Source organism: Gymnodraco acuticeps, unplaced genomic scaffold (assembly GCF_902827175.1).
Source record: "Gymnodraco acuticeps unplaced genomic scaffold, fGymAcu1.1, whole genome shotgun sequence".
Lineage (NCBI taxonomy): Eukaryota > Metazoa > Chordata > Actinopteri > Perciformes > Bathydraconidae > Gymnodraco > Gymnodraco acuticeps.
The window spans coordinates 27,501-41,427 of record NW_022992223.1 but is presented as its reverse complement, the minus strand read 5'-3'; the positions used below and the strand labels follow the sequence as shown (position 1 = coordinate 41,427).

The window sequence follows — 13,927 nt, the reverse complement described above, 5'->3', positions numbered from 1 at the left end:
TCTCTTTGATATATAAAATAACTGAACATGGTTTCTATTAACTTAAAACAAACAGTATGTTTCTTCTGTTTCGGTCCTAATGTGTAGAGGCTTGTGTTCAGGTGAAGAATGCAAGGCTTGTCTGAACGGGACCTGGGGAGTGTTTTTACGCCTCGGGCCGCCTCCTAAGGAATACTCTGTTGTTTTCTTTCTCCTGCCCTCCTCATCCTAGCCTAACAAGAAGTATTCAGATCATTTACTTAAGTTATAGTACTACTTCACTGTAAAAAATACTCTAGTACAGGGAAAGTCCTGCATTGCAATTTTTTCTCAAGTAATTCGAAAATAATAGTTTTATTAAACATAAAAGTACCCAACGCAGAAAAATCTAAACAAATCGAAAAAAAACTTTTGAAATGATTCAAAATAAATTGGAAAATGAGTTCAGTTTTTATAGATTTCGATAAATGATCTCTATCTGATAGTTAATGAATTGTCAAAGCTGTTATTGTGTTGGCTAATTACATTTATAATAAAAAAGTCTTATTTTGGAAATTAACTGAATCTCTGAGTGAGTAGTGAATAAACTGAACTGGGATTATAAGGCTGTGATCAAATCCTTTACTAAAAGAGTCAAATGTGCGCTTAATACCTCAGTAAATGTTCTTATATCACCTGCCACCTCCCTCTGTTCTCGCTCTGTCACTATCTTTATCTCCCCCTCCCTCTCTCGCTGTGTGTGATTCTGGTTTTAATACTCTACCATAATCTTTCACACACCGGGGTGCATGTCACCTTTGGGAGATTGTTTGTCCGGCCGTCGGTGTCGCAGGAAGAGCGATATAAAAACAAAGAGCCGTATCTCCTCCGCTCATCCCTGCTGTTTTATGGGCTCCTCTTTTATTGCTTCATGGCGGTGCATCGCTGTCCTTTTTCCTGCAGGAACAGAAACACTTAACCTCAGGTCCAAGAAAGCAGCGTTACTGAGTTATCTGGATGATAACTTGACTGAGAATCCCCCCAAATCTGCAGCATTGTGTAAAGACTTGGCCCTGTTTGTATCTAGATATATCAATAAGCTTAGGAAAGAGTAAATAGGTATATTCTATAGCTTGCTTTAGTAATGGCAGAAGGTTTAAACACAAGATACATTTCCAGTTTTCTACATTGTTGCTAGCTTTGACTGGTGCTTTATTTATTATGTCATCTTGTTGCGTCCTCTTCTTCCCCAAAATTGTCCCTATGAACATATCCTAATAATCGCAGAATAGTAGTTAATGGAAAAAAGGCATACATTTGCATTTTCTTTTCTATTTTCTCTGGAAATTCAAATGTGCGATACATTTGAAAGGAAAAATGGTTATAGAAATGAGCCATAATTAATGTTTTTGTGCTTCGTGTCATCATTTTGTCATTCTACATATTTTACTGGTGTAAGAGTATAACGGCAGATTAAGAGACACCTGATGGGAGCTTTGGATCAACAGTCCCCTCACAATTATCCTCTTCCAGCAAACTGCTACATGACTGAGGGGGAAGAGAGAAGGAGTCATTGATATAAAACTGGAAAACACAAAGATGAGAGACAGACAGAAAGATGTAAAAAAGTGGCTTTCCGTACTCTGAGTCGGCTTCAGCCTGTCAGAAACATTCAGTGTCTGATGTCACACTAAGAAACCTGTGTGTGAGTGACCCAGAGTGTGAAATATCATGGCTTCTAATCCTAACACACACTTGCACAAAAACGCGCACAAACACACAGTGGCACCACTTTGCTTCTTCCAACCCCCCTCACTAACAACCTGCCAGCCCTGTTGCTAGGTTACTATAATGAGAGTGTGTGTGTGTGTGATGGGGTGTCAGTGAGGTGGATACATTTCCACTTTCTTGCTTTAACAGCTGTGATAGTGACTGTAGTTTGGAGGAGGAGAAGTTAGACGTCTGTGACCATGAGGTTATCAGATATTTGATATTTCTCAAGTGAAATGTGCGGATGTTTTCAGTCTAAAATCGTTCAAGTGAACATTCTGCAAAAGTAAACATTAAATTAATCTACTTTTATTTTATCAGCATATTTCCGACTATGCTCTTTTCTTTGTGTCTTTCAGGTCGTCATGTCAAAACAGGTCCGCTTGCTGCCATAAAAAGTCATGGACGTCACAGGAGTAAGTAACACACACACACCGCAAACACACACACAACTTGTATTATATCCGTACATGGCCCACACGTGCTTTGGCATTTGTCCTCACTTAACTCTCCTTGAAGGTACTCCCTTGTTACCAGGTTTCTAATATATCAATTCAGGTTACACATAATTTGTAATAAGCATTGTGTGTGTGTGTGTGTGTGTGTGTGTGTTGTGTGTGTGTGTGTGTGTGTGTGTGTGTGTGTGTGTGTGTGTGTGTGTGTGTGTGTGTGTGTGTGTGTGTGTGTGTGATGTGTGTGTGTGTGTGGTGTGTGTGTGTGTGTGTTGTGTGTGTGTGTGTGTGTGTGTGTGTGTTGTGTGTGTGTGTGTTGGTGTGTGTGTGTGTTTTATAGGATGAGGAGGAGGAGATTAAAGCGGAGATCAACATGTTAAAGAAGTACAGCCACCACAGGAACATCGCCACCTACTATGGAGCGTTCGTCAAGAAAAACCCTCCAGGGATGGATGACCAGCTTTGGGTACGTAGGTGCATGTGTCTGACAATTAAAAATAGCAATAAAAAACACAATTTTTCACTTTAAAAAAAGTTTGTATATCTTGATTTAAAAAGTAAATGTTATTTTTTGCTCGAGAACAATTGCAAACATAAGGGAACCCAAAATGGTTCCATGAGGAACACTTGATTTGAATGTAAAGTTGATATTTTTATTTCATAAATAATTATAAAATTAGTAAACTAGTGTAAATAAAAAAGAAATATTGATGAATAGATCAATCTTACACAAAACAGGACAAAATGTTTAAAAAGATGACAACAAAGAGGCTTTTGTTTTTAAATCTGCAGAAACTATTATAATAATCTGCTAATTAACATTGTTGTTTTTGTAGCTTGTGATGGAGTTCTGTGGCGCTGGTTCAATTACGGATTTGATCAAAAACACCAAAGGGAACTCTTTGAAGGAAGAGTGGATTGCCTACGTCTGCAGAGAGATCCTCAGGGTGAGAACTGACATTTAAAATAATTTTTTTGTTGCTGTTATCTTAAAGTGGACCTATCATGCTATATTTGAAAAATATATTGTAGGGCCATACCTATATAAAACATGTCTCTGAAGTTTTTTGTTCAAAATACCAAACAGATCATGCATTTTAGCCATGCCTCATTTCGCTCTATTTGCTCTTTTCCAGCCCTGTTTTTGCAAGGGCTGATTCTGTGGCAAATTAGCTGCAGCTGACCACGCCCCCTGCAGGAGAGGGGAGCGTGCTCTGAGATCAGCTGCTGGGCTCTCAGAAGAGGGAGAGGAAAAGAGAGGCTCCGTCCTCCGTGTATTATTCTTATATTATTATTAGGGCTGTCAAGTTAACGCGTTAATAAAAATTAACGCCACTAATTATTTTAACGCGATTAACGCATGTGTATTTTTTTTCCTCGGCCGCCCCGTAGTTTCAGAGCGCATCGAGTTTAAAATACCATCTACAAGCTGATGCTGACAGCCCCGCTCCTGCCGCCCGCTTGTGGCAGACCACACTTCCACGCTCACCGGCAGGCACCGACTGGCCATCGGGAGGACCGGGAGGGTGTGTGTATGTGTGGCCCGAGCGAGCGAGAGAGAGACCTTACGTGCATTGTTGTTGTTAGCATCTGGTGCTAGCTAGCTGCGCTAACGGATATAAGGAGCTGTTTAAATGAAAACAGAGGAGCGACATTTCGCCACAACTGCGCCGAGCACTTGACTTTATGCAGGAAGCCAGACAGTGGGACATTGTACGAAAAGTCAGCACACTCAGCACGGATAGTGCGCAACATGATTGCAGCGTCCAAGCAGCTCCCGTTCGAGCATATGCCTTGAGTTACACATAGCTCCAACGATCCATCACACACACACACACACACACACACACACACACACACACACACACACACACACACACACACACACACACATTTGTATTGTATGAGAGAGGTTCCAGGTTGAATTGAGGCGAATATTTGTAATGTCCAGAGGTTGTTTTGTTTAATATTCATGAGAATTTGAATTTGTCATTTTTCAAATGATAATAAACATTAGCATAAAGCATATTTGTCCACTCATATGTTGATAAGAGTATTAAAAACTTGAAAAATATTCCTCTAAGGTACATTTAGAACAGATAAAACATTTGCGATTAATTTGCGATTAATCACGATTAACTATTTTAATCGACTGACAGCCCTAATTATTATATAGATTCGTTATTCGTTTATTTTAAAGCTCAATAAATAACAAAGAAGACCTTTGACCGGCAGTTTTCTAATTTTGTCCGGAAGATTTAAACTTTAAATGTTGACCGGCGAAAAAAAATCTAACTGAAACTCTGCCGCACGGTCCCCTCGTTCCTTGGAAGAGGCAGAGAGGTGGGTGTTTTTCATCTGCTGGTGGACTACCGGACAGAATTACAGCAGCAGGAGCAAACGCTTGCCTTGAGGAGGGAGAAAAAGAGCCAGAGCGTCCACAGCGGAGAATGAACAGAAGGGCAACCATGGCAACCATGCGCTGGAAGTCTTCTTCGCTGCTTTTGTGGCAGACTACAGCGCCACTTACAGGCCTGGCATATGTACTACAGTGTCTCCAGAGCTTTCGAGCGGTCTCTCATTCCCCTGATAGGTGGAGAGTTGCCCATATAGGCGGAGCACCCCTTTTCTGACGTCAGAAAAATTCAAATCTGTATCAGCTCTGTTGCAACCCCGTTTTTAGAGATTTGGGTATGGAGGAAAAGCGAGAGGGTTGTGTTTTCTGACACTTGGTGAGTTCCCTGACACACCGGGGACACATATTCATGTATAAAAGACATACAAAATTGAATTTTGCATGATAGGTCCCCTTTAAGAAGTAAATGTTTAGTGGATCTATTTTGGTTGGGAAATATTAAAATATTTTCTTTTGGTGAAAAATAATTACAAGGAGCCCAAGATGCCCAACATCTTACCTTGCAACAATCGATTAAATAAAATAACTAGTGAACTTTAACTTCTATTTTGTTGTAGAGACATTTGATTTTTATTGTTTTTAAATTAGATTAATCTGCTTCATAACTTGAATATGGCTACTTTCTTTAGCTCAAATTTAAAGAACATGAAGCACACAGTACGGTCAAACATGATGATTAAACTCTGTGTTCTTCTGATACAAAGAATTTATTAATTTGTGTTTCTGTCTCCAGGGTCTGACCCACCTCCACCAGCACAAGGTCATCCACAGAGATATCAAAGGACAGAATGTGCTACTGACAGAAAACGCAGAGGTTAAACTAGGTGAGAAGAGACACACCTACCTACCTACCTACCTACCTACCTACCTACCTACCTACCTACCTACCTACCTACCTACCTACCTACCTACCTACCTACCTACCTACCTACCTACCTACCTACCTACCTACCTACACACACACACACACACACACACACACACACACACACACACACACACACACACACACACACACACACACACACACACACACAGTTTGTGGTTCAAAAAAGGCATTTTAGCAATTCACACTGTTTCTGTGTGTCTGTGTGTTTGTAGTGGACTTTGGTGTAAGTGCTCAGCTGGATCGCACGGTGGGTCGGAGGAATACATTTATTGGAACGCCATACTGGATGGCGCCTGAGGTCATTGCCTGTGACGAGAACCCTGAGGCCACATATGACTTCAAGGTAAAATTGATTTGTTTCACCTTTACCACCTATAACATTAAAGTGATGTCCACGTAAATAAATCAGATGTTGTATATGTAGAGGATGTAATTTTAAAAAAAATGTATGGTTGGTGGAACTATTTTGGTGCCAAACAATTGAAATCATAAGGGAACCCAGGATTGTTCCCCTCCGTTTTGTGCTTACATTTTAAGGGAATGGCTTTTCTAGTTAAAATTGAAGGACTATTATTTATTTATTTTTTATCTTTTATTTATTTCATTCTGAAACGGAGCAACTGTAATAAAGGCCAACCCCCCCCCGAGTTAACAAATATTCTGATCCTGACAATTAAAAACGGATAATATTAACAATAATATAATGTAATGTCATCAGTAAGATCTACACTAGCAATGGTAGGTGGAGGATTTCTGTGTCTGTATTTGTATCACTTAACAGGAACACTGACCAGCGGATTTAAATGATGATGTGTGAAGTGGGTAACAGGTTTTTAGGATGTGAAAGTTTTCAGTTTTCTCTCTCTCTCTGCAGAGTGATCTGTGGTCTCTCGGTATCACAGCTATAGAGATGGCGGAGGGAGCACCGCGTAAGTGTGAAACTCACCAAACTATTACCACAGAGCACAGTGTGTCCTGTTGTTAAAAGTCTAAATCTACCTCTTTTTTTATCCTCTTCTTCCTCTCATTTCTTGTTCTTTTGTTTCCTGTTGTTTCCTGTCTTCTTTTCTCATCTCCTCATTTTTGTTTCCTTTATTACCTTTTTTCTTCATGTCTTTTCTTTTTCCGTTTCCATTCATTTTATCCTTCCCTTTCCTCTCTTCTTGCCTAATTTGTATCTGTTCTTATGTCCTTTCCTGTCTTTCCTTTCCTCCTTTCCTTTTCTCTTACCCTATTTTGTCTCCTATCCTGTCCTTTTGTCCTAATTCTTCCCCTTAATTTTCTTTCATTTTCTCGTCCTTTTTTTTTTTACTGACTCTTCTTCTCTTCCTCAGCTCTGTGCGACATGCATCCAATGAGAGCGCTCTTCCTCATCCCCCGAAATCCTGCCCCCAGACTCAAGTCTAAGAAGTGGTGAGTCACTAAAACACACACACACACACACACACACACACACACACACACATTGCACCTTCTATCAGTTGATTGAAAAACATATTTGATTTAATTGCCTGTACAAGTAAAATTACCTGCTAATCAAACATTTTATTCCATCCATTTATATGCTGTTAAAGGTGGGGTATGTAAGTTTGAGAAACCGGCTCGAGATACACTTTTTGTTATATTCCATGGAATGCTCTTAACATCCCGATAGCAATGAATATCTTAAAAAAATGTCATCTGTGGAAGCCGTAATACTGTCAAAAGTACAACCAATCCGTTTAGCCGGGCCGGCTAAACGGATTGGATTGCCGTCCTGTCTGTCAGCCTTCCATCTCGTGCACGCACAAATGTATCTCGTGCCGTCAATGGGCGTGCATTGCAGCAGCAGGCGGCCACTTTCACCAGTCTGCTGACGTCATGTGCGCGTTCATGTGTGTTGGAGGAGGTGCTCTGTAAGGAAGTCTGAAGGAAGGGGCGGATTCTTTTCGGCTGTGTACTTTCAAATGTTCGTGCACTCGAGCCGGTTTCTGAAACTTACCTACCCCACCTTTAATTAATAATAATAATTTAAAAAATGATTTAATATTTGATATAATCTCTATGTGTGTTCAGGTCGAAGAAGTTCCAGTCCTTTATCGACAGCTGCCTGATAAAGAGCCACAGTCAGAGGCCAAGCACGGAGCAGCTGCTCAAACACCCGTTCATCCGAGAGCTGCCCAACGAGAGGCAGGTCCGCATCCAACTGAAGGACCACATCGACCGCACCAAGAAGAGGAGGGGGGAGAGAGGTGAGGAGGCTGCACTCACTCCACTGTCTCATCCTCACTGCTGCTGCAGGACATGAGCATGCTAACCTGAACTGTGTGTTTTTCCTGCAGATGAGACAGAGTACGAGTACAGTGGGAGTGAAGAGGAGGATGAAGAGAGGGACGTCGGAGAGCCTAGGTACTAACACTAAGTAACACTACTCCTCAAAGTACTATTCCTACCTCTTGTTCTACTACTATCAAGTTCTTTGGGTATGGGCTTTTTCTAATGAGGATAGAGAACAGAGAATATTTCATGCCATATAAACAATTTTTTTCCGTATTTAAAACTCAAATTCAAAATAAAACATACAGTGGGGCAAACAAGTATTTAGTCAGCCACCAATTGTGCAAGTTCTCCCACTTAAAAAGATGAGAGAGGCCTGTAATTTTCATCCTAGGTACACTTCAACTATGAGAGACAGAATGGGGGGAAATAATCCAGGAAATCACATTGTAGGATTTTTAATGAATTAATTGGTAAATTCCTCGCTAAAATAAGTATTTGGTCACCTACAAACAAACAAGATTTCTGGCTCTCACAGACCTGTAACTTCTTCTTTAAGAGCCTCCTCTGTCCTCCACTCGTTAACTGTATTAATGGCACCTGTTTGAACTCGTTATCAGTATAAAAGACACCTGTCCACAACCTCAAACAGTCACACTCCAAACTCCACTATGGCCAAGACCAAAGAGCTGTCAAAGGACACCAGAAACAAAATTGTAGACCTGCACCAGGCTGGGAAGACTGAATCTGCAATAGGTAAGCAGCTTGGTGTGAAGAAATCAACTGTGGGAGCAATTATTATAAAATGGAAGACATACAAGACCACTGATAATCTCCCTCGATCTGGGGCTCCACGCAAGATCTCACCCCGTGGGGTCAAAATGATCACAAGAACGGTGAGCAAAAATCCCAGAACCACACAGGGGGACCTAGTCAATGACCTGCAGAGAGCTGGGACCAAAGTAACAAAGGCTACCATCAGTAACACACTACGCCGCCAGGGACTCAAATCCTGCAGTGCCAGACGTGTCCCCCTGCTTAAGCCAGTACATGTCCAGGCCAGTCTGAAGTTTGCTAGAGAGCATTTAGATGATCCAGAAGAGGATTGGGAGAATGTCATATGAAACCAAAATAGAACTTTTTGGTAAAAACTCGTGTTTGGAGGAGAAAGAATGCTGAGTTGCATCCAAAGAACACCATACTGTGAAACATGGGGGTGGAAACATCATGCTTTGGGGCTGTTTTTCTGCAAAGGGACCAGGACGACTGATCCGTGTAAAGGAAAGAATGAATGGGGCCATGTATCGTGAGATTTTGAGTGACAACCTCCTTCCATCAGCAAGGGCATTGAAGATGAAACGTGGCTGGGTCTTTCAGCATGACAATGATCCCAAACACACCGCCCGGGCAACGAAGGAGTGGCTTCGTAAGAAGCAATTCAAGGTCCTGGAGTGGCCTAGCCAGTCTCCAGATCTCAACCCCATAGAAAATCTTTGGAGGGAGTTGAAAGTCTGTGTTGCCCAGCGACAGCCCCAAAACATCACTGCTCTAGAGGAGATCTGCATGGAGGAATGGGCCAAAATACCAGCAACAGTGTGTGAAAACCTTGTGAAGACTTACAGAAAACGTTTAACCTCTGTCATCGCCAACAAAGGGTATATAACAAAGTATTGAGATTAACTTTTGTTATTGACCAAATACTTATTTCCCACCATAATTTGCAAATAAATTCTTTTTTTTTCTTTTTTGTTTTGTCTCCCATAGTTGAGGTATACCTAGGATGAAAATTACAGGCCTCTCTCATCTTTTTAAGTGGGAGAACTTGCACAATTGGTGGCTGACTAAATACTTTTTTGCCCCACTGTAAATATTTTCAGAAATTAGTTATTACATTTAAAATCATTGCCAATTATGTATTAAAGAAATTATGAACATATGTTTAAATACATTATTAAATGCATTATTTTAAATATACTGATACTGAGAAAATCAATTTAACTAAACTGGTGGATTACATAACCCAAATATAAACAATATAACTTATAACACGGTGGCACTGCGTAAAAAATGCCATATTAACCAATTAGCGCTGTCAAATATCACATATACAAACTAAATGCTCACCTACATAAGTCTAACTTGACCTTGTTTTTAAAATGATATAAATCAATAAAAAAATGCTGAAATATTTGATTTGATTTTTAATAAAACTTTGCATTCAAATGTAATGGAACACTCCCTTCTCCTGCAGTTCCATCATCAACATCCCTGGCGAGTCCACACTGCGGCGGGACTTCCTGCGCCTGCAGCTCGCCAACAAGGAGCGCTCGGAGCTGATCCGGCGGCAGCAGCTGGAGCAGCAGCAGAACGAGGAGCACAAGCGTCAACTGTTGGCCGAAAGGCAGAAACGCATCGAGGAGCAGAAGGAGCAGAGGCGGCGGCTGGAGGAGGTAACGTCCATTGGTGCTCTCCGTAGAAGAGATCCAACTTCCTATATATCTTTTGCAATAAAAGTCTTGTAGTGGTTTGAGATGAGAGAATCAGAAGACAATAATATTTATGTCTAACTGTTATATGAAACCAACATTACTTGGAGAGACACAACTTGAATGTGATAAGCCTCATAATAGTACAGTTCTACTGTACATAGTCACCTGCATGAGCATATATTATTGGTTTATGGTGACAACTCCATAATGTGCAAAAAAGCCTCATTGCTCAAGGCTGACGATGTTTTCACCTTTGAAAAACATCTCAGTTTGATTATTAAATGACTCGTTTCCATGCAAAACCTCCACACCTGTGATGTTAGCACCTCAGCATATCCAAATGCCAGAGAAACACACCTGATATGCTCACAAAAACACAGACACACACTCACACACTCTTCTCCACCTGCAGCAACAGCGTAGGGAGCGGGACATGAGGAAGCAGCAGGAGCGCGAGCAGAGGAGGAGGTACGAGGAGATGGAGCAGCTCCGGAGAGAGGAGGAGAGAAGGCACTCGGAGAGAGAGCAGGTGGGGACACAAACACACACACACACACGCACACACACAGACCACACACACACATACACAGAGGTTACATCACAGGTGTCATCCGGAGAGGCGGGGCTTCTCAACTCTACTTCTCACTTTTACCCAACTTCAAATTCTTCTTTCTTTTCCTTTTTTTGTTTATACTTTTGTTTGTTTTTTAAAATAGAACAAGTGAGGACTGGGACAATACAGTCAAACCAGTGAATAAGAAAATACAAATAAAAAGACAGATACAGTGCTCAATGTATATAAAAGATGTCCAACAATAAAAATAAGACATTGTTAAGATGTTAAGATTGTTAATCCTTTTTTTCCCAATATTTATTCCCCTTCTCCTTTTGGATTCGGAGAGTAACGTTATGTTATCCATTGAGTGGAGAAAGCTGATTAGGTTAACAATAAGAGCAATGGAGGCAGAGTTCCTCTTTTGTAAACATTCGTTTTTTTACTTTCAGTAATAATAACCCGAAAAAGTGATTTATCTCTTTTATTGAGACCTTAAGGGAATTTTCCAAGGTACAATAAGGTCAAAGATAATCAGATTTAAGGGGTTCAATCTATGAGAATAAATGTTTCACTCCTTTCTAGAAAAACCTTAGACCGGTGGTAACTTAATGTCTTTTGTACAAAACTTCCACTGTGTGATAACCTTAGTGTTTGCTTGGTTTTTGGTCTGTGTTACAAGCAGTCATTTATCCATTTAACATTTTATCAGTAGCTCATCGTCCATTAATAACTGTGTCAATGGGTTAAAACGCTGCATGTAGTGCCTTTTTCAAACCATCAAATTAACAAAGCAAACATTTAAAAACATATTTATATTAAATGATTACCATTACACAGATATATTCCATATGGTTAATATCTATAACTTCTCAGTCGATCAATATTTCTTTTAGTTTTGAAAACTATTGCCATTTATTGATTACCAAAACAAAATACCGTTTTGGGTAGAGTCAAGTTTTCTCAATCAATTTGAAAACGTATAGATCAACATTCGATCTTATAATTAAAGAGAACGAAATGGAGGAAGATTTCAAATGTTACAGTAAAAGAGGGGAAGCTTTTCTAAAGACTGCATGACTAATAATGAACTTCTCCTGCAGTACAACGCTCCCTTTACGCTCTACCTTTTCAGGCATAGTTTTCAGGATTTCATGCTGATCTTTAACCGTACGCATGTCTCTGCTCCACTAATTACACCCCCTGCTGCTTCTCTCTTTATCCCTAAATCCCTACTTTCACACCTCCTCAATAAATCTACTTTCCTCCTCTTTCTTCTTCTTCTTCTTTTTCTTCTTCTTCTTCTTCTTCTTCTCCTCCTGTTTCCTTCTCTGCTGATGTCACTGGTTGCCTGGGCTCCGATTTGCTTCCTGTCTGCCCTGGTGCTCTCTGATTGGCTGCGTTACTCTCTGCTCACGGCTGCTGATTGGTTAGGAGTATATCCGTAGGCAGCTGGAGGAAGAACAGAGGCAGCTGGAGATCCTGCAGCAGCAGCTCCTGCAAGAGCAGGCCTTACTGCTGGTAACACACACACACACACACACACACACACACACACACACGCACACACATACACGCACACACATACACACTCTCACACACACACACACACACACACACACACACACACACACACACACACACACACGCTGGGGACTTTTAAGCAGGACACAAACACTTTTTTAAAAATCACATTTTTGCAATACTGTTAACACACATAATGAAACATGTAAAAAACTAAAATAGTTGATATAGGTATCTGGACTTAGAAGAAGTGGTGAGTGCCGGCTCCAAGTTTGTTATTTACACACAAAAAACCTAAAAGGCAGATACTCGATCAATACTGAGATGAGACAGAATCAAATGTCAACTCCAGAAAAATAGTTAACAAACATCAAATCAATAGAAACACACAGCGGAGGGAGTGTTTGTCGATAGCTGTCTTTTGTGAAATTACACTTTATTCAGCTTCATTGTTCACGATGATGTTTGCATCCTTTTTCCATTACGGAAAACAAGACAGCAGGGACAGTGCGGTGTAATAGCAGTGTAATAACAACTCAGAGCCTTTATGGCAGTCATTTTTATTACATACCCAGTCATTTTTATTGGTCTGCTATAAATGAAATGGAGCCTTCTGTCATACCACAGCCTAAACCGTTTTGTTCCAGAATGTTTCCCGCAGTAATTGATTTTGCCATGGCTTTATCAATTACTTAATATTTAAAGGTAGTTACGTTTCTGCACCACTGAACAAATGATTGAAGTTGTGACAGTTGCTCCATTTTAGAATGAATGATAATAAATACAAATGAAAATAAAAGTAAGAATTTACAATAAAAAGATACAATTAAATAATGATCAAACATGGACGTTAAAGTAAAATGTCCAATTAATGATGAAATAAAATGAAGCAGAAAAATCATTTAAATAAATATAAGAAGTTAAAGTAAAAACGTGCACAAGACTTTAGTCACTCTGATGTAATGATACATGAGACGGTGTCCTGATATCTTTGGACTAGATACTGTAATATTAACCTTTAAGGGAAATGTGAAAGACATTCTAACTAATGTTTCTCAGGCAGTATTTAAGATGTAGTGTTTTATTTAAGACTTCTGAATTTGAGAATCCAGAAAACCCCCCCTTTAACCTCATCACTCTCCTCTCCTGTGTTTGCTTTGCAGGAGTACAAGAGGAAGCAGATCGAGGAGCAGCGTCAGGCGGAGCGCCTGCAGAGGCAGCTGCAGCAGGAGCGAGCGTACCTGGTGTCTCTGCAGCAGCAGCAGGAACCCCCCCCGGCCCCCCCAGGACAAGAAGCAGCTATACCACTACAAAGACCAGGCCCCCGGCACCAACGACAAGCCGGCCTGGGCTACGGAGGTAAAATGCATGGCCCACACTCTCTGCAGTTATTTTACACTCTGAACCTTTGCAAACATAAGACAGTTTGCGTGTAGGAACAAATGCACCCATTACACAATAGACAATAAATTAAAAATACACTTAAGTGCAAACAGCTCAGCCCCAATGACAAAGTCTGTGGTAAAACATTCATTAACACTATACACACCATGATGATTGCTGGAGGCCTGCGGAGCTCCCTGCAGGTTAACACTGTTTGTTGATGTCTTCTCGTTTGAG

The 13,927-nt window shown here is 40.6% G+C and overlaps 1 protein-coding gene across 1 annotated transcript in view; it reads left to right on the top strand.

Annotated features, from left to right (window-relative positions):
* LOC117539759 (TRAF2 and NCK-interacting protein kinase-like) overlaps nucleotides 1–13,927 on the top strand; it is a 50,175-nt gene that overhangs the window by 19,349 nt on the left and 16,899 nt on the right. Inside the window, 15 exon segments of the mRNA XM_034206046.1 lie at nucleotides 2,087–2,122; nucleotides 2,124–2,144; nucleotides 2,521–2,646; nucleotides 3,017–3,127; nucleotides 5,330–5,420; nucleotides 5,698–5,828; nucleotides 6,360–6,414; nucleotides 6,820–6,898; nucleotides 7,541–7,716; nucleotides 7,807–7,873; nucleotides 9,993–10,191; nucleotides 10,643–10,759; nucleotides 12,218–12,304; nucleotides 13,471–13,578; nucleotides 13,580–13,666. Coding sequence (XP_034061937.1) covers nucleotides 2,087–2,122; nucleotides 2,124–2,144; nucleotides 2,521–2,646; nucleotides 3,017–3,127; nucleotides 5,330–5,420; nucleotides 5,698–5,828; nucleotides 6,360–6,414; nucleotides 6,820–6,898; nucleotides 7,541–7,716; nucleotides 7,807–7,873; nucleotides 9,993–10,191; nucleotides 10,643–10,759; nucleotides 12,218–12,304; nucleotides 13,471–13,578; nucleotides 13,580–13,666 — 1,491 coding nt within the window.